Below are 23,306 nucleotides of genomic sequence, written 5' to 3'. Positions count from 1 at the left end.
AAAGAATGTTCTGAGAAAACTTCACTGCTTGGTGAAAAGTTAAATTTAAAGTTCCAGTATGTGTCATTAGATAATGTAACTCACATACACAAAAAAGACCACTGGACAGTGTGCATCCTGCATTATTACATTAATCATTAACAGCAGTGAAAACCATCATTCACTCAGCCAATTACCCTAAAATCGTGGTTTCAAAATAAAATATAGTGCAATAGAAATGTCTTGACAACCATGTACTGAAACTTATATTTTATTTTAATTAGAATATAAATCACAATAACATTGATCTTTTGAGAAAAATGCATCTGTAATGTCCACAAGCTGCTTCTTTGACCCAAACTCTGCTCAGGGTTACACAGCTGAATACAAACAGTCCAACAGAAGGAAGAAGAGACATCAGAGATATTTTCAGGAGTGCTGTTACAGAGCAGTGCTGCTCTTCTTGTCCTTGTTACGAGATTTAAATCTCCTCACTGCTGCTCTCTGGTTCCTCTGTGCCTCCGTCAGTCCATCTGCAGCTTCCGTTTGCAGCTCTGCAGCGTCCGTCTCCGACTGCAGCTCTGTCTGCTCGTCCTCAGCGCTCTGAGCAGGCATGTGTCTCAGCCACTGCTGGTAGTAACCACGGAAACCATCGATTTGGACCAGGTAGTTGTTTCTGGACTTGTACTGGAATTGATGGAAGGGAGGAAAGACAAGGGGGCAAAACAAAGAGGGAGCAGGAGGAGAGGGGCAACATAAAATACATGAATCAGTCGAGGAAACATTTAACTACAAAAAAAGAAGTTCTGCGTCAAAGAAATCAGCCCCAAACACTGATCCGACATCAGTTACCTAACTAACTACTAACTAACTAACTTTTTGTTGCTAAATGTTCTTCCTCCATCCAAGAATGTTAAGCACAATAAACAGTAACCAATATAAACTGAGCAGCATGTCTTCAGTGAGCTACATGTTATGGATGTGACACTTAAACAAAAGTATGACCTTCGTCCGTGGTTGGGTCAGATTACTTAGAAATGTAATCAGTTACTGGATAGAAATTACATGACATTTTTGGAACAGAAACATACTCCATTGGATTACAAAAAAATGCAATCTAATCTTTATACTTTTGGATTACATCAAAATCAAACACTGAAGTAATTGCACCTTATATATAGGGACAAAAGTTCAAGTTGAGTTCACAAATATTCTTTTTCTCTCGTTAAACATCTCAAACAAGTCTTTGAATCAATTTTTGCATAATATTCTTTTTCTTGTGTCAGAGGTGATTTTCATCAATTTCATCAAAAAAGTTTCACGATTTTAAACTCGCCATATTTTAATGAGGTAATCAAAAATATAATAAAGTAATCATTAACAACATAACTATCGCCTAAATACACATTTCAAATGTAATCTGGAATGACTGTAATTAATTATTTTTGTAATCTTATTATGTACTCCTGCTTACATGTAATCCATTACTACCAAACCCTATAAAAAATAAAAATATGCAACTGCAATAAACTGTGATCCCCCTCACATTACACCAGATTCATTTGATCCTTTTGTTAATGTAAGAATATTGATTAGTGCAGTTTAATTTCTAAATTTTAGTGGAGAAGTATTGACACTGAAAGAGGACAGAATAAAAGCATCCCAACAGTCCAGTTAAAACATGGCTCAGACTCACATTTATTTAGACATTATTTAGGTCCTGATCAGAATCTGCTTCTCCACATAAACTCATATTTACTCAAAGGGTCATGCTCAGGTTTGTACTGAATAGTTGCTTGTGCCCCCATATACTCTACATCTGCTCACCTGGTTATAGCTGGGAGGATATTGTGCGGCAAACTCCAGCTGTCTGATGATGACCTCATTAGGCCACACCCCCATGCTGCTCATGCTTTTGAGGATTGTTTTAAGGTAGACGTAATCCAGTCTTCGAGTTGCTCGACCGATCAGAGCAGAGAACACCTGGACGTTAGGCTTAAATCCTGCCTCCTGCAAAAAAATGTGCAGAAAATTAAAGAAAGAACTAAGAAGTCTTATCCATCTTCTACTGGTCCTAAAACAATAACTGCTGATATGAGAACAGTGCTTCCTTTCATTTTGTTAAACATTTTCTCTGTTTATATTAATGTAAAGATAAATGTAACTTGGAAAAAGCAAGATCTAGCCATGATTATATCAGTTCTAAATATATCTGTTCTCTCTCTTAGGATGTGTTTCATCACCTCCATGTCTTTGAGCAGCTGCAGACCGTCATTCTGTCGCTCGCAGCCTAATGCGAGACATCCAAACGTCTGCACGTCCACATTTACGTTGCGTTGTCGCATCACGCTCAACACGGCCTGGAGAGAGAAAGAGGTGCATCAAAAATATATTCACCCAAGTCGCTCAGATTTTCTTACTTATGTCCAAACCTATCTAGTGGTGCAGATAAATGTTCACTGTATGTTTCCAGAATCTGTGTCCATCATCGTTCTAGGTGGACAGAAACACTGTCAACCACTTTCAAAGGGATTTTTTCTTCAATAGAAAGTTAAAGGGCTGCAACTGTGATTATTATTATATTATTCCAGCTGCTTAAATGTGAGTATTTTCTGCTTTCTTTACTCCTTTATGACAGCAATCTGAATATCTTTGGGCTGTGGACAAAAAAAAGAAATTTGAAAATGTTATCTTGATCTTTGGGAAACACTGATTGACATCTTTCACCATTTTCTGACATTTTGTAGATGAAACAACTAACCGATTGATAGTTGTAGCCCTACCCAGAAGCCAAGTGTCCAACCAACAGTCCAAAACTTCATTCACTTCATTTATTATCACAACTGACAAAGAAAAGCAGCAATTTAAGCAGACAGAACCAGCAAGTGTTTGAAACTTTGCTTGAAAAATGACTGAAACAATTAATTGGTTACTGAACTAGTTGGCAGTTAATTTTCTTTTGATACTCATCAGCGAATTGTTGCAGCTCTAAATAGTTTTTGTGAAAAGTGTTCACAGCAACATTTGCAGATTATTAAGCGTAACAGGGACACCGACTTGTGTGAAGTGGTGGAGGCAACAACCTGGACACATTCAACCAAAACTATCTGCATGGCCAGATACTATTACAGGTAAGCGAGGACATATTTGTTTCTAATTAGGATGAACTGACCCTTTAATTCCCAAAAACTGAATGAGAACACAAGGATTTGTGTGTGTGTGTGTGTGTGTGTGTGTGTGTGTGCGTGCGTGCGTGCGTGCGTGCGTGCGTGCGTGCGTGTGTATGTGTGTGTACCTTTGCCCCCTCCTGGTCTCCAGCTCTGGCTGCTCTGCGAATCACAGAGTTAAAGAAGGCGACGTCAAGCTTCACTTTGTGTTGCTTGGCGACCTTCAGCAGCAGCTGCAGAGACTTGTATCCCGGCTCTATCGTGTCGGCCAGCAGGGTCAGAGTCCTGAGGTCTGGACTGAGTCCGTTGGCTTCCATCTTCTCAAGGAAACCTTCAGCTCCTCCAATGAGGGCGAGTCTATCTGCTGCTCCGTCCACAGCGCCGAGGGACACCACACCACCCCTCTTACCCTCAAAAAGGTCCAGCAGGTTGGGGGCTGTAGAATCAGCTGCTGAGTCAACAGGCAGCGAGACAGTTTGTCTGACTGGTATCAGTTGTGTCGAGTCTTGTCCCCTGAGGGACACGTCCTTGCCATCTCTGCTGTCCTGCTGACTGTCACAGACAGGGTCTGGCTGGATGAACAACTGTCTCTCCAGAAGGTCAATATCTATCACATCCCTGTGTCCAGACTCTGACACATGTCCCCTCTTGTACTTCGAGTCAGGTCCGAGCAGCACGCCAGTGGCCAGGGCAGGGTCACCAATCTCACAATCCCTTGCTGTTCGCAAGAGCAGGTTATAGTTCTTTGAGTCTGGACGAATTCCTGACCTCAGCATCTGACGCCAAACCTGAAACAAAAGTAAAGAGGCATTTGAAGTTCACTGTTAATGAGATATACATATAATATGTTCTTCTTGAATAAAGAAAAAGGATCAAATATACAAAAAATATAACCCCCAAAAAATCTGCATTCTGTTCTGTAAAATGTTTTCATACTGTGCAACATATACATCGAGCTCTGACAGGCCAGTTACTGGGCAATAATGTAGGCTCTAGTTGAGTCTAATGAGTCTTGGTTGTGATCTGTGTCAGAGGACACAATATCAAGTTTGCTGCCATGTAAAGAGCAAAAAGGCTGATCCAGGAAATGACCATTAGGTCTGTCACACTTACTACCTTTTTAGGATGATATATTGTCACAAAAATAACTGTGATAAATAATATTACTGTAATTTTGACCAGTTTATGTCACTGATATAATGATAATATAACAGCATAATAAAGAAAGTACACCCTTTCACAGAACAATGCACTTTAAATATTCAGCCATTGAAAGTGGAATGTGAAAAAAGTATTATAATATTAAAATATCTGAAACAAATAAAATGTGAATAAATATAACCACACAACCAGTGCTCCCACACTGGAGCTGTGGAGTACAGCTAAACCACATCCATCTGGAGTTATTCTTCTAAACTCTCTAGTTGGAATTATGTGGTTGACAAGAAAACCACCAATTAGCCTCGAACGTCTTCACTTCACGTGGTTCACTGTCGCTGTGTGTGTGTAGATGAGAGGGCAGATAAAGAGAATAAGTTACGCTAACTTGCTAATATATTTTGTGTCATTTCAATTTGTTTTTTAATTGTTTGTTTTGTAAAAAAAAAAAAAAAAAAGCTAGTGATATTGAAAGTAGTGATATTGTGGGATCCTGGTCCTCCAAGACTACAGTTTTTAATTGAATAATGACTAGAGCGAGACCAATAAATTGGCCAGAAGTCCCAGCTGCTATGCAGAAGAAAGTTCCCCATCATTTATAAAACATTACTTTCTGCCAATATATCGGTATTAGGTTTTTAAAAATCCCACTTCTAATGTCAGTCAGATTGTACTGATGAGGAAAGATTCCAGCTTGTCTCTCACATGTGTGTGACTTCACTCCCAAAAATATTCCTCAAAAATGTAGTTGGTTCCTCTAAATCATGTATCTACCTGTAAAGCCAGTCTGAATCCCGTTTCTTTGTCCTTCAAACAGCCCATCAGCAGGTAGTGAAACGTCTCCTGAGTTACAAAGTGGCCGTTCTGCAGCATCTCCTACAAACATACACAAACACAAGCAGAAACTCAAATCTATCGCACTTCAGTACATCAGGTTTCCATACAGCAGTACAAATGCCCACGCTTTACCTTGAGTGTGTGAATGCAGGCTTGAAGGTGGTTGGTGATGGCGTGTGTCTTGAGGAGGGCGTGGTACGTGATGGTGCTGAGGGGATAGTTTTTGCGCCGGAGTTCTTGCTCCAACTTCAACGCTTGCTGGAGACCAGCTTGTTTGGATGGAGACTCAGCGCAGGCGTTGAACAGAGCAGTGTAGGTAGCATCTGTACCTTCTAGACCTCGCTTCTTCATCTGAAACCACACATGCACTTTAGCACTTAGTCTGTGTTTGTGTCAAGAAATTCAAATGTGTATGACAAAGTGAATTATTGTAGGTTAAAAGTACACGTTTGGAGCTGAAATATCATTTGACATCTTACTGATAATGCTCTGGGGGAAACACATGATAACTGTAAGTACATTAACTGTCCTTACATCATTGTAGAGTCTGAAGGCCTTCTTGAGTTGTCCAGCTCGACCACAGCCTCCTATCAGGACAGTGTAGTTGAACACCTCCGGCTGCAGTCTCTCCCCCTGCAGCATGTCTCTGCTGAACATGTCCAAAGCCTCCTGCAGCTGTGAGAGAGAGGACAAACAAGGTTTATACACAAAAAGATGTGAAAGACACAAGAAGACAGACAGAGCAGCTGAAATAGACTAACCTTGTTCTCTTTGATCAGTTTCTTGCACTGTAAGAAGTACCAGTACGGTGTGTTTCTCCTCCCGGGCCTCCTGCGAGGTTCCACCGGGTCTTCCCCCTCGTCTTCCTCCTCTCGGTACCGCAGATCCTGGAGGTATGGGCTGTTTTTCCTAAATGACCTCCTGGAGGACATGTCCGCGGAGAAGGAGCCGAAGTTTTCCCCGTCCGGTGGGTCTCTCTCGGGTGGGACTGAAAGGGAGCCCAGGGGGTCCGTGCCCCCACGGGAAGCGGCTGACAGGGACACAGACCTGGAGGTCAGTCCTCTCGGCAGCTGCCAGGGAGTCGGTGTGAGGAGCCTGGATGCCCGGTGTCCTGACAACTCTTGCACCCTTGTCAGATTCAGGGTTCTGAATGAATTCGTAACCGCTGAAAACAGAGACAACTTAGCAACCGGGGCCGAGACTTTTCTCCCGGTTCGGACGCACGAACAGGCGACGGACGTTAACATATTTAAAGATTTTATCTAGCTAACTACAAGCTAAATAACACGGCTTTTAATTAAAAAGTCCTCAGACGGTTTATCAAACTTAATGTGCTAGCTAAAGGGTATCTGCGTATGCTAGCTCCTGGCATGTTGCACACACCACGAGCTGTCAATGACACAAACTAAACTAGACCTGAATAATAGATATCGAACAAACATTATAGAGCACCTTGGCGCTTTGGTGTCTGGGAGGTATTGACAAGAACATTAATTGAGTTTTAAAATATAATTGTTTGTTACTGAACTACACTGATTACTAAAAAAAGCTTCTAAAAGCTCGGTCTATTCGGGATACGAGTCCCCATTCCAATCGACTACATCGATGATAAACTTGCATGTCTGTGCCGCTGCCAAAGACGTCTGAGGATAGTTGTATCTAAATAGTAACCCTATATTCGTAAAACTCTCGCGATATTTGTAGGCTTTGTTTATTAAATGTATGCGTTGTAGAAACTAAGTTTTATACTCCTCCAACGATTTAATTTATATCTACTTAGGTCTAGGGATAAAACCCTCGGTTAGGTTTAGGCAAAGATCCAGGTAAGTGTTAAAATTAGCACTCTCGCGAGATCTTTTGCGGGTCTGGGGTTACTATTTACACACGACCTATATGTACGCCACTGCCCTCAGCTGGCTATGTACTTGATTTTTGCGTTTCTCCCTGGGTAAGATCAGGTGAAGACGGCGAGCCAGTCTGAGGAAGAGTATTTAAAGGCTGTTTATTTATTTATTTATTTTTTAAAAAAACAGCTAAAGCTGTCAGACTAGACACAGACTTTTTGGATCCAAGTTTTAACGAGATTCACAGGAATGGAAGACAGAGACGGAGCAGAACCCCCAGCGCCAATGGTAAAAATGTGTGAAATAAAGTGAAGCTAATTTATCAAACGTTATCTGACACTCTCATGATATTGTGAAATGACTCGACTTGTAGATCTGTATGTAATAGATGAACAATAATAACTGCAGTTTCATACACTTTTTAAAACTTTGTTTATTCTGCATTCTGCAACATAAAAAAATCAGTAAATTCACACAATGAAAACTCAGCTGAACTTAAGCTATAAATAAATAAGGCAGCAAATAACAGATTGAAAAAGCAAACGGGCTTCATACAACATTGTTACTATTCAATGAAGGCCATATAATAGTGTCAGTTTATCCCAGCAGGGGGCTCCAATGTTCATGTTTGTTTAAGAATTGTACCTTTACCTGTGAATGATTTATGACTGTTGTGATATAATTGTTCTACATATATTTTTAGTCTTCAGAGATACACATTTAATACTGATTTCCACAGGCACCTGAACAAGACCAGCAAGTTCCACCCATCCGCCCTGTGTCGCCTGCTCCTGGTACACAGCAAACACACACCCATATAACAAAATGACTGACCTTTGTTCCATAAAAAACATATTAGTGTTACTGCAGAGTTCATCTTTAGTTTTTTGGGGGTTTGAGGTGTCACACACCGTACAGATTGTAAGGCAAAGCAAGTTGTGATTTGTGATACTGGGATATATACATAAAATTGACTTGAGACTTCTAAAATGGTCACATAAAGCAAAGCACCATTTATATAAAAAATCATTTTTGGTGTGTGTATATATGTGTTTGTTTGTTATGAAACTTGCAGATGATTCCCTGACAGATGAACCCCAGACCAGAGCTGACCTCTTAAGATGTGAGTCTTTTTTTTTTTTTTTTATCTCAAAACCTGATAACACTCCACAAATCCTGAGACAACAGTACAAACACACAGATAACTGTGACAGACCATAGATATTTGTAGTTCACTTTGTATTGTACTGAACATAGTTGAATATGGGAGTCAGGGAATGTCATGGTTGCATTAATTTTATTTAGTTGTAACTCTGCACATACTAGGCAACTTTCCTCTCAGAAGACACAGAGCTGGATTTTGTCTCATGAACTAATAGATTAAATGTCTGGACTATAAAACATAAGAAAACATCTGACAAAAAGTCCAAAATATAAAGATGTTCAGTTTGCAATAATGTAAAACAGGGATGTGCAGCAAAGCTTCACTTTTTTTGGTAGTTTTTGCTTAATCAATGTCCCCGTTTCAAGTGTAACTGTGAGCAGTAGCTTAATATTTATAGAAAAAACACAAGAGTGGTATTAATCTTCTCATTTGAACCACCTCTCAGCAAGAAACCAAACAAGTGTACTTCACAAAATGTCAAAACTTTCATTAAAAAAAACCTCATCTGGTGGAAACACTGTACAAGAGAAAGTTTTTTAAATCATCCGTTTAGAGTGCTGCTGTATTCCTGAAATAAACACCAGTGACTCATCAGTGTTTGTACATCTGTCCACTTCTTCCTCTTTTGTCACAGATTACTGCCATCTCACCCTGGACCCAAACACAGCCTACAGAGAGCTGCTGCTGTCCGAGGGGAACAGGAAGGTGGAGCTGACGGATTTAGTCCAGGATTATCCTGAACACCCGGACAGGTTCTCTCACCTCTTTCAGGTTCTGTGTAAAGAGGGTCTGTCGGGACGTGCTTACTGGGAGGTGGACTTTGAAGGGTCCATAGAAATAGCAGTGGCCTACAAAGATCTCCCCAGATCTGACTATTATTGTGAGTGTGCGTTTGGCTGCCAAGATAAATCCTGGAGTTTGTGCTTGGACAGAAACAATAAATGTTTCAGGCACAACGATGAGGAGATTGCAGTGCCGGAGCCTCAGTCCTCCACGGTCGGTGTGTACCTCGATCATAAGGCGGGTATTCTGGCCTATTATTGTGTCCGTGACATGACGCTGCAGCTGATGCACAGAGCTGAAGCCACGTTCACAAAGCCGCTCCACCCCGGCCTGTGGCTCGCACGCACCGCCCAGCTGTGTGACCTGGAGTAGAGGTCCACGCAAAAAGTGTCCACTCTGTATCATGTCAGCAAATGTTGGTCCACTGGTGATCATTTACAGGAGTGAGGATGAGCATGGATGCCACAAAACACCCACAAACATGACAAACTGAAATGACTGCAAAACTTTTCCTTTCTTTTTTTTTAAATCAGGAAGACTTTTAACTTATTAAAGACAATAGTATGACAAGTAGACAAATGGGACGCAGACAAGAATTAAAAATAATTTATATGTTTATTGGCATCATTTGATTCAGGTCCTTTGTACAAGGTTTGTGAACAAATACATGTTTAATTTATATTTTTGGCACTTATTTTTAAAGTAACATTGTTATGTGGTAACAGAAATGATGTTTGAGTCAGAAACCACAACTGACCCTTCCTGAGTCCCGCCCCCTTTTGCTCTATGCTCCAAGTACAGTTGAGCAAACTTGGTACCTCGGTCAACTTTCTCCTTTTCCTGTAAAACTAACATATATGGTCACATCTTAAGTTAGCTAGTGAGCAAAATGCTAGCTAACTATGTAGCTAATGATTGATGTAGATTAGCTAGCTAGTTAGCTAACTTAAGATGCCAATATATGTCACTTTTGCGGGTAAGTGACTTTTAAGCATCCTCAAAATTGGTTTACTTTTCAACAGAGACAAATCTAGCACATAGCATATAATTTATAAGTACAGGAAACAGAAAAGGAGACCAAAATACCAAGGTTGCTCAGCTATCATTGGGCAAGGAGTGAAAAGGGGCAGGACTTAAGGGGCAAATGTGAAATGTCCTGGAACAGTTACCAAACTCCCTACCAGTCTCACAAAGCAAATTTCCCTTTGAAGACCATCATCACTCTTTCCTGTAATGAAACGTGATGATGTTGTTATGGAGCAGCCTGAAACCGTTGATGATGTAACACAATCAGTAATCACTGTGGAGATGACAGTCAGTCTTTCATTTGTGAATTTTATTTCCTGCAGAAAAAAAACAAAACAAAAAAACAGTCCGAGCACCTCAGCTGTTGAGCACCAATCATACTGAAGATTGCTGGTGATGTCACAATGGTGATAAATGTGGCGGTTGGGCCACGTGGCTCTGGAACAAGGTTATCCGATCCAGCAGCGTTAGCGGGATGGCTCTGATGACTGAATACAGGTCTTCATGATGTAATGGATAGATGACCACACTCAGGGCTGAGCGTTCACCTTTAAACCTAACAGAAACAAAACACATGAAAAGGTGAATTTGAGACGTCTGTTGCCATTTAAAGGGAAGTCACAAAATAACACAAGCAACAACAAACTAACTCCAGTGCTGGGCCAGTAATTCCCATGTTCTGCAAGGTAAAATTACTATGGAGTTTGGTCATTTTGAAAAGAGCAATATTTGGCTAATGTATCCATGGTTTCCTATCAGAAAAGTCTTTCTGATGGCAAAGTTAAGTGGTGAAAATATTCCAGATATAGCGTATCTTTTTTAATGTGCCTTCTTTAAGTGGCTAAAACACTTTTGTTGTTGACCCTGTCCACAACAGCCCATTGCTTAGGTTACATCCTGGCATTCCTCTCTGCTTCTCCAAGCTGGGGGCTTGCTGACTGTCATCTACACACTGACTGTCGATAAGTACTTCATATAACCCCACATTAATTAATCCAAACTACCGCTTTAATGTCTGATGTACAGCATGTCCTCAGACACAAGCACCGACCTGTCCAACAGAGTTTTCTCCAGTCTGCGACAAGCTGCCAAGGTGCCGCCCATGAACATGTGGCACATAACGACATGGTGGCATCGCTCCATGAAGGTTTCTGTCGCTGTTGGGTCAAAGGTACCACTGCGTGAGATAAGGCAGAGACGCTGCAGACGAGAGCAACAGGACAGCGCCTCAAAGAATGATGCGTTGGCATTCAGGTAGGGTTGCTCTAACCTAAACACAAAGACACAATGTTTAGTACATGAAAACAAACAAACAGAACAACTGAAATTTACCTGGACTAACTGGTGTACTATATTTGGTAGTGAAGGTAAGAACCACCTTTAAAGAAAAATAACAGAAACACTACATCAAACTACAAGATAAATCTTAATGTATGGTTTTCCTGTTTGGGGGCTCCCACAATTATCAGAAAAAAATGCAATCTGCTCTTTCTGCATTTTCTGATAGGTTTAATAAAACACAGAGAGATTTATAACAAAACAGCTGAGACATTGGTTGGATTATTTGTGTTATTACAAAGTAAGTCAAGCATTTAATGGTTCTTAATCTACTAAACACTGCGGTGAGAAAAGAAAATAATATTAAGATTAAAGGGATAGTCTGGGTTGAAGTTGGGTTGTATGAGGTACTTACTGATAGTCAGTGTATTACTTACAGTAGATGCAGGTCAGCACAACCCCGGTGTATAGAGGCAGTTCAGGGCACCATCACAGAAGCTAAGCTGTGGACGGGGTCAGCAGTGAAACGTATCTTAGCAACTTCAAAAAAGGCCCACCTAAAATAATTAATATCAGTTTAAGTGTACACTATATTTTGAACATTTTCAGTATTTTATTTTGCCATCAGGTGGCCTTTTCTGATGGGAAACCACCCTTACATAAGCAACATATCACTCAAACCAACCAAACTCCATAGGTGAAATCAGTAATTTTACCTCAGAGAACACAGGATTTCCTGCTCTACCATTTCCTTAGTTTGCTTATGTTACTGTGTTATTTCTCACAAACTATGAAGCACACAAGAAGCCACCCAGCACAAACAGACTGAGGCAGCCATGGATCAGCAGCCCACGTGTTCTGGGAGATTTTGCCAATGGAGTTCAGTTGGTTTGGAGAGCGCAATACTTGATTTATACAGTGTCAGGTTCCTGTCAGAAAAGGCTGTCTGACACTAAGGTTAAGCACAGAAAATATTCTACATGTAGTGAACCCTTAAACTGATCTTTTTTTTTATGTGCACCACCTTTGTTGCTGCCCTGTCCACAGCAGTTCATTGGTTAACTCCCATGTTCATGCCCCTCTCTGCTTCTGTTAACTGGGGACAAGCCAGCCAGCATCAATAGTACACTAACAAAGGGTAAGTACCTCATACATCCATACATAAATAATACTAACTATCCCTTTAAATGATTAATTATAACAATAAATATGATATTATAATTAATTAACAACTGCTTTTACTGTAAAGAGGGAAAATCTGTTAACTAAAGGGGAATATAACAATAATTCTGACTACTTTCTGTCAGATGGTTAATGTTTACAAATACAAAGACGTCTTCTAACCTGAGTTCCTGCAGCTGTGTGCACTGCCTAAGTGTGTCCAGCAAGGCAGGGGAGTAGTTCATGGTTTTTAGTGATCCCATGTTGGCAAGGGATAATACTTGTAGATCTCTGCACTGCCTGGACACCTGTACCAGCCCTGTCCCCCCAACGACCCCGGGAAGCCCAGCCAGAGTCAGGCGGCGTAATCGAGGCAAAGCCCCAAGAGCCGCTAAGTGTGCATCGCCAACTCCTCGTGCCCACGCACACATGCCACGAGGCTCAACGCTGGCACGGCTGCAAGGCTCGAGCCGAGGCAGCACAGAGACAAAACCTGGACCAATGAGCTCTAAGGTCTCTAACAGAGGGCAGCCAGCTATGAGCTGCGTGAGCCCTGAGGTGCTGTCCCCCGACAGAGAAGACTCTGAATCTGGCTTGTAGTTCTGCAGCCCCACACGAGGAGCCTTCTTTAACCCCAGGAGCAGCGCAGAGGGAGACGTGTTGTTCGTCGAGATCTGATGTGTGTTTACGCCGTCTGACAGAGCGCAGGCAGGCAGGGTGAGGGAGTGCAGGTTTCTGAATTTGGCCAAGCTGGCACACAGGTGTGTTTCTCCACCTAGCCCCGATGAGTTTTCATGATGATAGTGTGTGTGCATCAGGTTCAGGTGTTTAATGTTGGAACACCCAGCAGCCAACCGGCTCATTGTCTCAGGAACCAGCTGATCCTCCACACTCCTGCACTCGGAGTAAAGGACCTGGTTGATCCCACTGAGGTTCAGGCTGATGAGCTGCGTCGCATCTTTGACTCCTCCCCCTAGCAGCGACTGGAACACTTGTGGCCACAGTGCTGGGCATCGGCTGAAGCTGAGGTGCTTCGGGCTGTTTCCCTCCAGGGCTCGCTTGAGGGACAAGGAGTCCAGCCAGGAGCGAGGCAGCTGCAGGGCCTCCAGGTCACCTCGTTGACCCAAACTCTGAGCCAGTGACGGAGCAGCGGGCCAGTGAGCGGGGTTTGGGCCAGGAATCGACACAAGGAAAACTCTGAGGTGCTTTGGAACGTGAACGCTGAACACAGCCAGGTAGAGCAGGAGCAGGGTCTGATTTACCTACAACCATCAACACACAGATACACTAATCACAAACTGCACAGTACTACAGTGCACAGCACATGCGTTTGGCACCTCATTTTATGTAGCCTGTGAGAGCTTAAATAATAAATAATATAATTTGTACAATACAATTCTATGCTTTGATTTTTTTCTTGTAAATTCATGATTTTTTTTAAATCTCAGAGAATATCCCCATTTGTATCTTATAACTGAGTTTATATTACAGATGTATGGGAACATATTATGTGTACATGCACACTAACAAACTCACCTCTCCTGGAGCCAGCCTGGCAGTGAACTCCTCCAGCTGTTGGTAATGTGGCACACTGCTCTGACCCACCATTAACTGACAGCAAACACCAACACCCTCTCTGGTCACATCTGGGATGTCAAACTGCAGCATCAGCCTGCAGTGCAGAGACACACATGGAAACCAGAAAGACACACACATATTTAACACTGCAGCGGTAAAACAACTGTGTGCCCTTAGACGGAAACAGTAATGTGAATGCTAACATTTAAGAGAAGTGTCAACAAAAGGCATTTTAGCCACTTAAAAAGGTCCATCAAAATAAAAAAAACCCAAAGAATTTGGATTTTTTAAGAACATTACATGATGCACATATGCTACAGCCAGTGCGCCAAGCAGGAGGTGATTCGGGACATTATTTGAAATCACAGTAATCCAACAGATTCTTACTTGCGGAGCTGGGCACAACATGGCACCACACCATAACTCGGCGTCAACAGCGTTTGTCTGAGCTCCGAAAGGCGGCTCAGTGTCTCCACCGCCGCTGAACTGAGCATAGCAAAGTTGAAGTTTGGCCTCACGTCAAAAGCAAATGATTTGAGTAGAGAGAGGGAGGAGAGGAGATGGGAGAGACAATGAGGAGAGAGGCGACAGCCGGTGACATCGAGGTGCATCACTCCTCTGCAGCGAGAAAAACTCTCCACCGTAGAGCTGGCCAGCCAGTAGCAGCCATTCAGACTGAGAGACTGCACCTGATTGGCTAGCTGCTTCAGCATGTGCCGAACCAACAGATCGTCAGCCTGGGAAAAAAACAAACGAAACCCTCATTTTATTAAATATATTCTAGTGTGTTGTTCAAGAAATGACTTTAAAATATACACAAAGTTCCAGACACATGCATGAAACTGAAGATTAATAATGATCTTTACTTCAACAAACTCATTCAGTTAAAATGATAATAAAAGTTTTTTAAAAAGCTTTACCAGATACTCCTCCGACAGGCTGACATTTGAGAGCAGGGTCTTATCATGGCACAGTGTGTGTAACTTCTGGCAGACGTTCGCCACATTCATCACCAGGTCACACACTGGAATATGACGGAGGATGCACAGCAGGATCTCGTCGGACAAGTCTGACATTCCCACCGAGGTAGAGGACATAGTGTCCTCGTCACATACGGCCTGAGACAGATAGCAAACAGTGTCATGGTTAGGTGCTTTTAACCATCTGTGTATTGAAAAGAATTACAAAGATGGTACAAATCTTTAATTAATGTCTGCTAGCAATTTTTGGTATTTTGTTATATAGGTCCAACACAGAGAAAGAAGCTGAGACACGAGATTGCATTTGGGCAATATGACAAATTTATAGACTGAGATGATATACATTTTTGCATGGTCAGAAATTTTGCTATGTTGTTTATACTGTGGTCCTTTCAGTGTATCTGGTTGTATTCAGTATAGTCTTACTGGATATTTATATAATTTTTACATCAGGCAGATGTTTGTCAAGTACTTCATTCTGATTATTTCATCCGTGCACTTTTTGCTAATTAATTTTTGAGAAAATGTAAAATGACGCCAATATGGATATTGCAAGATAAAATTACATATACAGTAAGAGACAGTTTTAGCCATATTGCTCACTCTTAGTCGGAATATTATTCACTAACATTATAGATGATGTATAAATGGAAACTAGAGCTGCAATAATTAATCAATGAATTGGTTATTAATCAGTTATTAAGTTAATCACAAACTACTGTGATAAACGATTACTCAGCTTGAGGCATTTTTTTAAGAAGAAAAAAGTCCAAATTCTCTGATTTTTGCTTCATAAATATGAATATTTTCTAGTATATTTACTCATCTTTGACAGTAAATTGAAAATATTTGAGTTGTGGACTAAACAAGCCATTTGAGGATGTCATCTTGGGCTTTGAGCAACACTGATCAATATTTTTCACCATTTTATGGACCAAATAACTTTTTGATTAATGGAGAAAATGATCAAGAGATTGACTGATTGATAATGAAAATAATCGTTACAGAAACTACTTGAAAAATAGGTATTTTTCAACTGACAAAACTATGACACGATTAATTAATCAATTAATCGAGAAAATGATTGCCAGATTAACCAATAAAAATAATTGTTAGTCGTAACCCCTGTATCGTGATGCCTATATCATAGCGCCTGATTCTTGCCAATACACAGCCCTAATTACGATGCTACAGTAGCTTAAGCTAGCTGATTTCAAAGGAATATAACATTACAACAGGAGCGTTATATATCAGTATCAATACCATCTTAAGTGTCTCTGTCTGTCCACTCATTTCCAAAACAGCTAGCTTAGAATTTTTGCTCATTATCAAGTTAACTTGGACATAAGTTTTGAAAAACAACAACGGACATCAAAACATGTCACACCGCGTCTGTGTAATGACCAAACTTGGTTGATAAAGTTAAGTGACATTTGGGTGAAGCTTAATTTAGCGTTAAAGTTAGCTTCACTCGCTCTGCTCCGCCTTACCGTTAACTACTGTGAATGTGTTGCCGAGGTGTGTCGGTTAACCCACCTGCTCAATCTGTCGATCCATGTCCTCTGAAATCCCTCCCACGGTCTCACTCATGATCGACAGGATGTCAGATGACCATCCAGACACAGATTCATGTTTCGATGAGTCTGAGCTTGACGTTACATTGAATCGCAGCCTTTTGGGCGTCCAGCCGTTGACTGGGCGGACTTCGTTTGCTGCTGCACAATGACGGAATTTTATCAGTGACGGACACACTTCCTGTCGGTCCAATTCGTTTTTTTAATTCGTGTTTTATTTATCTATTTATTTACTTACTTACTTACTTATTTATATACAATTATATATTCTACTTCCTTTGCTTACAACAGAGAAGTAACAACGTACAAATGTAAAAAAAAATGTACATGCTAGTGGGGTTCATTCATTAGTCCAAATAAAAACTAATAAATAAAGAAGAAGAAGAAGAAGAAGTAGTTAAATAAAGAGTACGCCTACTGAAACATTGAAAGCCGTTGTGGCTTTTTTTTTATTTCACATATTCAATTAAAGTACCATGTTTCTTCAGTTCAATGGTGAATCAATGAAAATAGGGTTTGGTGTCAGACCATTTCTATTTGTGAATGTAGATTTTACCAGAAGTTGGATTATGTAATTCATATTATCAACCAACCCACTGAACACAAAATCCAATACAATTTTTTTTTCCATAGATCAGCCATTCCCAAACTGATATATGCCACGGCCCAGTTTGAAATCTGAAAATCTTCTATGGCACCACTCAAACCTTTAATCACATTTATTTATTTTTCATAACCTCTCATTGCCCACCTGCAGGGCCTTCACGGCCCACCAGTGGATCTCAGCCCACACTTAAGGAATCACTGCCACGGGTGATTACTTGTCCACATGATGGCACTATAATTTTTCAGAGTGAAGTGATTCTCCACCCATCTTTACAGTACACCACATACCTGGCCTGCATGCTTGAAAGGTGACAATTAGGTCTTACTGGAATTTGAGTTATTTTGAAGAGTTTTTAAAGCATTTTTAGCAGTTATCCAGGGGTCAAAAACGATAAAACTTGTGCACCAAATCTGTGTAATTGATGGCATCAACCCAAAAATTGTTCCACCAACTCATGAGACATGATAGAGCATGGGAGCGGCTGTCGTATACTTCAATCAAAACTGGGATGATGCAATGATCAAGACCCCACCCAGTCTGGGTTTATTTCACAATAACGACCTGCTTGTTGTACATTTTCCCATTCATTACACGGTTACTTACACTCACCCCCCCCCCCCCCCCCCAAAAAAAATCAGTACTTATTTTAAAATGTTGATTTTAAAATGATTGTTAAACCAATCAGAATCAAGTTTTTAACAAAGCAGTGTAATAAGCCCTTAGACACTCAAAATGTGAAAAGGTGCATGATGTGATACAATGTTTATTACAAATTTATGACTAAGAAAAGTTGACACTGCTAAACTGCATCTTAAATTATTTTTCAGGTTCCCAGTTTTCAGATTGTTTATACCATTTCTATGGGGCATATGCTGTTGACCTTCTGTCTCCCTCTACAAAAACGAGTTTATTGTAAGGAAAAGCTGGAGTGGAAGAAGATCATTTCACATGGTGTGTGGCTGATACATTTTAATCATCCCAGGACTTATATTAAGTAATAAAGACCAAGTAGACAGAGCAGATTCTCAGACATGTGCGCTTTATTGGGTTGTTGTGTACACCAGAGGCTTGAAGCCCCATGCACAAACCTTCATACACCGCCATACAAGGTAGAAGCTTTGTCTTTTGCATAATGACAAAAACAAACTGGACCAAGTATCGTTTAAGGCTGAAAGTACAAAAACAAAACAAGTTTCAGATTACATAATTTACATATTAAGCAATACTACAGGTCTGTTGGGCTGTGGGCCCACCAGAGAATAAACCTTCATAGAGGCAAATAAGGTGGTGAACAAACACATCTGGAATGACCTACACAAACACGACAATGGACATCATGTTCCTCACACATTCACACCGCCTGGGACACGCTCTGGACTTCCTGCAGAGTTTCTCCCCATCAGGGGGCATGGTGCCATAGCCATAGTGATGAGGGAAAATGGGAAGAGGTGTTGTGGGCTCAGCATACACCAGTGTGTTGGTGTAGGCATGTATGCAGAGCCAGTCGTTTGGGTTTGTAGCAGTGTGTGTTTCGGGGGAGGGGACTGACAGTCTGTTTAGAAGCACTTCCTGTGGACAATGCTGGGGCCGGACTCATCGTACTCCTGCTTGCTGATCCACATCTGCTGGAAGGTGGACAGGGAGGCCAGGATGGAGCCACCGATCCATACAGAGTATTTCCTCTCTGGAGGAGCAATGATCTGCAAGGAGAAAGATGAAAAATGTGTTAAAATACTAAAGTCAGTCCACATTTGCTGGCTAATGCATCTACATGCTGCAAGTATCTAAAGTCTGAATGCCCTAGAAAGTAAAAGTCAAGTAAAACAGAATGGCTACTGCATTAATCATGCTTGTCCACTGAGTGGCAGTAGAGGTAACGAGCTTTCTGGAACATGGATTTCCTTGTTGCCTCAGGGAGGAAGTGAGAGTGAGTAATGAGGATGACTTTTACCTTGATCTTCATGGTGGTGGGTGCCAGGGCAGTGATTTCCTTCTGCATACGGTCAGCGATGCCAGGGTACATGGTGGTACCACCAGACAGCACAGTGTTGGCGTACAGGTCCTTACGGATGTCCACATCACACTTCATGATGCTGTTGAAGGTGGTTTCATGGATACCGCAAGACTCCATACCTGTTAGAAAGAGGGTGTAAAGTAAATGTTAGTGTGTCACTTGATTAGGGATTGTAGCAGCTGATAAGTCTATGGAACACAAGCTGACTGAAATAGATTTCTACCTTAACAATTTAGTGTTCCTGACTTAACTTACCAAGGAAAGAGGGCTGGAAGAGGGCCTCGGGGCAACGGAACCTCTCGTTTCCGATGGTGATGACCTGTCCGTCAGGCAGCTCGTAGCTCTTCTCAAGGGATGAGGAGGAGGCAGCGGTGCCCATTTCCTGCTCAAAGTCCAGTGCAACGTAACACAGCTTCTCCTTGATGTCACGCACGATCTCACGCTCAGCTGTAGGGCAAGAAAAGAAGTTTTATTTCCTGATTCGTTTTTAGCATTAACCATCTGCTTATTTTGGAGTCCATGCTTGTGTACCGACCTGTGGTGGTGAAGCTGTAACCCCTCTCAGTCAGGATCTTCATGAGGTAGTCTGTGAGGTCCCTGCCAGCCAGGTCCAACCTGAGGATGGCGTGGGGCAGGGCGTAGCCCTCGTAGATGGGCACTGTGTGGGTCACACCATCACCAGAGTCCATGACGATACCAGTGGTACGACCAGAGGCGTACAGGGACAGCACAGCCTGGATGGCCACGTACATGGCAGGGGTGTTGAAGGTCTCGAACATGATCTGGAGGAAGAGAGGAGACAAGAGATGAGTCATTGAATGAATGAGTCAAAGTAACCTGAAGTATGGGTTAGTGCAGTCAGATCAAGAAAAGCACACCACACTGCCTTGTTTCATTTTGAGTATAAACACCATACTAAAACCAGTTATTACAATAACATATACTTTTAATTTTCCATGTTGGCTGTACAAGATGAGTGCAGCATCCTGCTCTAACGTCATCTGTTGCATCATGCAGCCACCAGTGTAGTTAGATCTACTTTAGAATACACCTAATGTGAAAACAGCAGTGACCATGCTGCAGTAAGTCATTCCTGAAGCATCACAGTGCAGAGAAATAGAAACCTGAACCATCCGCAGAGATGAAAAGATCAGCACAGGACAGAGGAACCCTGGAGATTTAAGGAGCAGGAGGAAATGAACAGATTGAGCAGAGGAAGAAACGCCCTGAGTGGCAACACATTTTCCTGTTGCGTGGGTAGGTTTTGCTGATCAGGAGGAAAGGTCATAGTGTGTCAGGCCTCTTTTTTTTTTTTTTTTTACCTGGGTCATCTTTTCCCTGTTGGCCTTGGGGTTCAGGGGGGCCTCAGTGAGCAGGACTGGGTGCTCCTCAGGGGCAACTCTCAGCTCGTTGTAGAAGGTGTGATGCCAGATCTTCTCCATGTCGTCCCAGTTGGTGACAATACCGTGCTCAATGGGGTACTTCAGGGTCAGGATACCCCTTTTGCTCTGTGCCTCATCACCAACATAGCTGTCTTTCTGGCCCATACCAACCATCACACCCTAGGAAGCAAAAAGGAAGTTAAAATTAATTCACAGAAGTGGAATCCAAATATTCCTGGTATCTGAGAAAGGCACTTAATTTCACCACTTATGAAGCTGTCAGGAGATACAAAAGCCCTGGAATCTAACTGTACAGTGCTTTTCTCAAAGTACTTTGAATCCAGTCCCCCACTGTCCCTAAAATCTGTATTCTTCATTTGTACGTCAAACAGCAAAGAGAATTAAATGACAGATTTATGTCAACTACAAGCAAGATGCTTCATTGTTGTTGGAGGGATGTAAATGAGCTGTCATACAGACTAACAAAAGAAATCAACCAAATTTCATGAGGTTTGGAATTCTTTTCTTACATTCTTGAAGAATTATGAGACTCTTGACATATTCCTAGAAAATGCTGTCCAATCTCTTTCATTTAATGTTGTTACCTTGTTTTGTTTCATTCCTTAACAGGATAGTTTTACATCAGTTGGACTATTATATATTAGTTACAATGTATCTTAGTAATGTTAAAACCAAATCTCAGTAAACAAAAGTAAAATAAATAAATAGATTTGACAAATTTTATCAATTATGGTTTTTATATAATATTATGGGAATACTGTACCTGATGCCTGGGACGTCCAACAATGGAGGGGAACACAGCGCGTGGAGCATCGTCTCCTGCAAAGCCAGCTTTGCACATACCGGATCCATTGTCAACAACGAGGGCGGCAATTTCGTCTTCCATTTTCTGGAGAAGAGGGATTAAAAAAAGGGGAAGGAGAACGTGTTAAAACGGATGTTGTATGACACTTGTGTTACATCTGGCAAACATCATCTGGGTTAATTAAAGCCCTGTCGTTACAGAGACTGGCCGCTGGATGTCGCAGTGGCGCAGGTTTCAAGTACAAATCCAGAGCCGAGAAACAAAGGCAGTTTCTCCCTCGGTCTGGCCATGGCCATATAAGGCAAAAGCGAGAGCAGCTTAGAGACGGCGGCGGCAGCCCGGCCCGTGAAGCCGCCCCGTGTGTCGTTAAACCTCAGATGACACCGACAGTCGGGCCACTCCCTTCAACTGGGATCATCATAACTGAATCCACACATCGATAATAGGCACTTTACGAACGCGCTTTTAACTAAGGGTTTAGATGAACGAACTTCCATCGCCTGTCATGTCAGTCAGCAGGTGGACCGTCGTCATGTAGTGATCACCATAGTTACAAGGTTATGTGAGGAGGGGGGGGGGGCAACCCCTAACTGACATTCACTTATTTATCAAATGACTTACAACATCAACCGTTCGCCGGTTCTACACGCCTTAATCTGCGTGCAATTTTAGTTTAGCTCTAGCTAAGTCTTTTAAAATGAATCCGTCTAATCTGCCATCATCTGTCCGAGTGTGAAATCTGAGACAGCGGATCCGGACGCCGTGCCAAAGCAGAGGTGCTTTACATGTAAGCGAGAAGGTCAAGCGATTTAACTAACGCAAGTCTGATTTGTTGAACTGATGGAAGCGGTGACAGCATGGGATGCAGCCGGGTTATTTCACACTATCTGGTCGAATGTAAACGACAGCATGCCAACACGTTATCCACACTAAACCGTTTACGTCACTGGTTGCATCCAGTTGTAATGTAAAATAACTGCCTGGTGTTTGAAATAATTAATAATAGCGTTAATTGAATTAGTGAACTGCGGCAACGTCCTAGAATTTTGCCGGTCACTCAGAAAACCTCACATTCTAACTTAACCGGCGGACTAAATGCTGTTCGCTGCAAAACACATTACGTACTCATACATGTATAAAAAGCCGTTTAAAATGACGAGGTAAAACTTTCCTCGTCATTCCGCAGTTGTCTTACCTGTATGAGGGAGGGTTCTCGGCGTTAGGAAGGCTGTGAATGAGCTGCTACACTCCGGTAGGATTTAGTGTCTGAACTTGACTGCAATGGAGGCCAATAAATTGCAGGATTTTTATCAGAGCTCGTGCTGCAGCCCCTCTCCATAAAAGGAGAACTTTCCGCACGGCGCCCTCTGATTGGTTCTGCCGCATCCACTGGGTGTGGCGCATGCAGATAACGGCTCTGCGCTCTGACAAGACAGAGGGGACAGGCAACACCGAAACTAACCTATATACTATCAATATGATCAATCTGGGAACGGTCCGTTTTTTATATAAAACACACTTTTATAGCTTTCTTTATCATTTTTATTACCGCAGCGTAGATGATATACACGTGTGATATACACCTCTCAGAAGTCATGCGGTAAAACACAGTGGAGTGCTTAAGTATGAAACAAATTGAAATATATGTGATTTTATGTATTATCTATTATATTCCCTGAGCACAGTTTGAAGTAACCCAGTCTTAACTATAATAGTTTAATCCCTGACATCATCCACATTAGGAATGGGCCTAGCTACGTGTCCATGCTACACACACTCCTAATAATCACATTTAATTTATATACTCATGTATATATCTTCTGTTTTGTCCATTGGAGGAATATGTCAGTGCAGACAAACGCATCCATGATTGATCTGATTTAAGTGAAGGACACAAGGGAGCTCAGCAGAACTGGATTGCACAGAAGACTGTGCTAATTCTCTCAC

The 23,306-nt window shown here is 41.8% G+C and overlaps 4 protein-coding genes across 5 annotated transcripts; 1 reads left to right on the top strand and 3 right to left on the bottom strand.

Annotated features, from left to right (window-relative positions):
• Window positions 1-234: 234 nt before the first annotated feature.
• Window positions 235-6,682, bottom strand: ptcd1 (pentatricopeptide repeat domain 1). The gene is made up of 8 exons (XM_084714946.1): window positions 5,903-6,682; window positions 5,676-5,816; window positions 5,274-5,492; window positions 5,079-5,180; window positions 3,275-3,934; window positions 2,223-2,339; window positions 1,807-1,989; window positions 235-666 (listed from the first exon to the last, which is right to left on the bottom strand). The coding sequence occupies exons 1-8, from the start codon at window positions 6,386-6,388 to the stop codon at window positions 421-423; spliced, it is 2,154 nt and encodes a 717-aa protein (XP_084571072.1). The 5' UTR covers window positions 6,389-6,682; the 3' UTR covers window positions 235-420.
• A 469-nt stretch (window positions 6,683-7,151) lies between these two features.
• LOC146329672 (stonustoxin subunit alpha-like) lies at window positions 7,152-9,457 on the top strand. Of its 2 annotated transcripts, none has more exons than XM_084714944.1 (4): window positions 7,152-7,273; window positions 7,725-7,779; window positions 8,076-8,108; window positions 8,785-9,457. In XM_084714944.1, exons 1-4 carry the CDS (start codon window positions 7,235-7,237, stop codon window positions 9,303-9,305), a joined length of 648 nt encoding a protein of 215 aa, XP_084571070.1. In that variant the 5' UTR covers window positions 7,152-7,234; the 3' UTR covers window positions 9,306-9,457. The 2 variants fall into 2 exon arrangements, with proteins under 2 accessions (XP_084571070.1, XP_084571069.1); XM_084714943.1 differs by having other exon boundaries at window positions 8,061-8,108; window positions 8,785-9,456.
• Window positions 9,458-10,254: 797 nt separating this feature from the next.
• fbxl18 (F-box and leucine-rich repeat protein 18) lies at window positions 10,255-16,672 on the bottom strand. The gene is made up of 7 exons (XM_084714942.1): window positions 16,493-16,672; window positions 14,897-15,094; window positions 14,364-14,713; window positions 13,935-14,070; window positions 12,582-13,660; window positions 11,011-11,229; window positions 10,255-10,515 (listed from the first exon to the last, which is right to left on the bottom strand). Exons 1-7 carry the CDS (start codon window positions 16,544-16,546, stop codon window positions 10,359-10,361), a joined length of 2,193 nt encoding a protein of 730 aa, XP_084571068.1. The 5' UTR covers window positions 16,547-16,672; the 3' UTR covers window positions 10,255-10,358.
• Window positions 16,673-18,159: 1,487 nt separating this feature from the next.
• Window positions 18,160-22,707, bottom strand: actb1 (actin, beta 1). Its single transcript, XM_084714940.1, has 7 exons — window positions 22,555-22,707; window positions 21,318-21,443; window positions 20,474-20,713; window positions 19,687-19,933; window positions 19,407-19,598; window positions 19,089-19,270; window positions 18,160-18,837 (listed from the first exon to the last, which is right to left on the bottom strand). Exons 2-7 carry the CDS (start codon window positions 21,438-21,440, stop codon window positions 18,694-18,696), a joined length of 1,128 nt encoding a protein of 375 aa, XP_084571066.1. The 5' UTR covers window positions 21,441-21,443; window positions 22,555-22,707; the 3' UTR covers window positions 18,160-18,693.
• Between the last annotated feature and the right edge of the window lie 599 nt (window positions 22,708-23,306).

This window comes from Lutjanus erythropterus, chromosome 3, assembly GCF_056507025.1.
Source record: "Lutjanus erythropterus isolate fLutEry1 chromosome 3, fLutEry1.hap2, whole genome shotgun sequence".
In the NCBI taxonomy this organism is placed as follows: Eukaryota; Metazoa; Chordata; class Actinopteri; order Lutjaniformes; family Lutjanidae; genus Lutjanus; species Lutjanus erythropterus.
The sequence above is the reverse complement of the archived record's forward strand: the minus strand, read 5'-3'. Positions and strand labels throughout refer to the sequence as shown.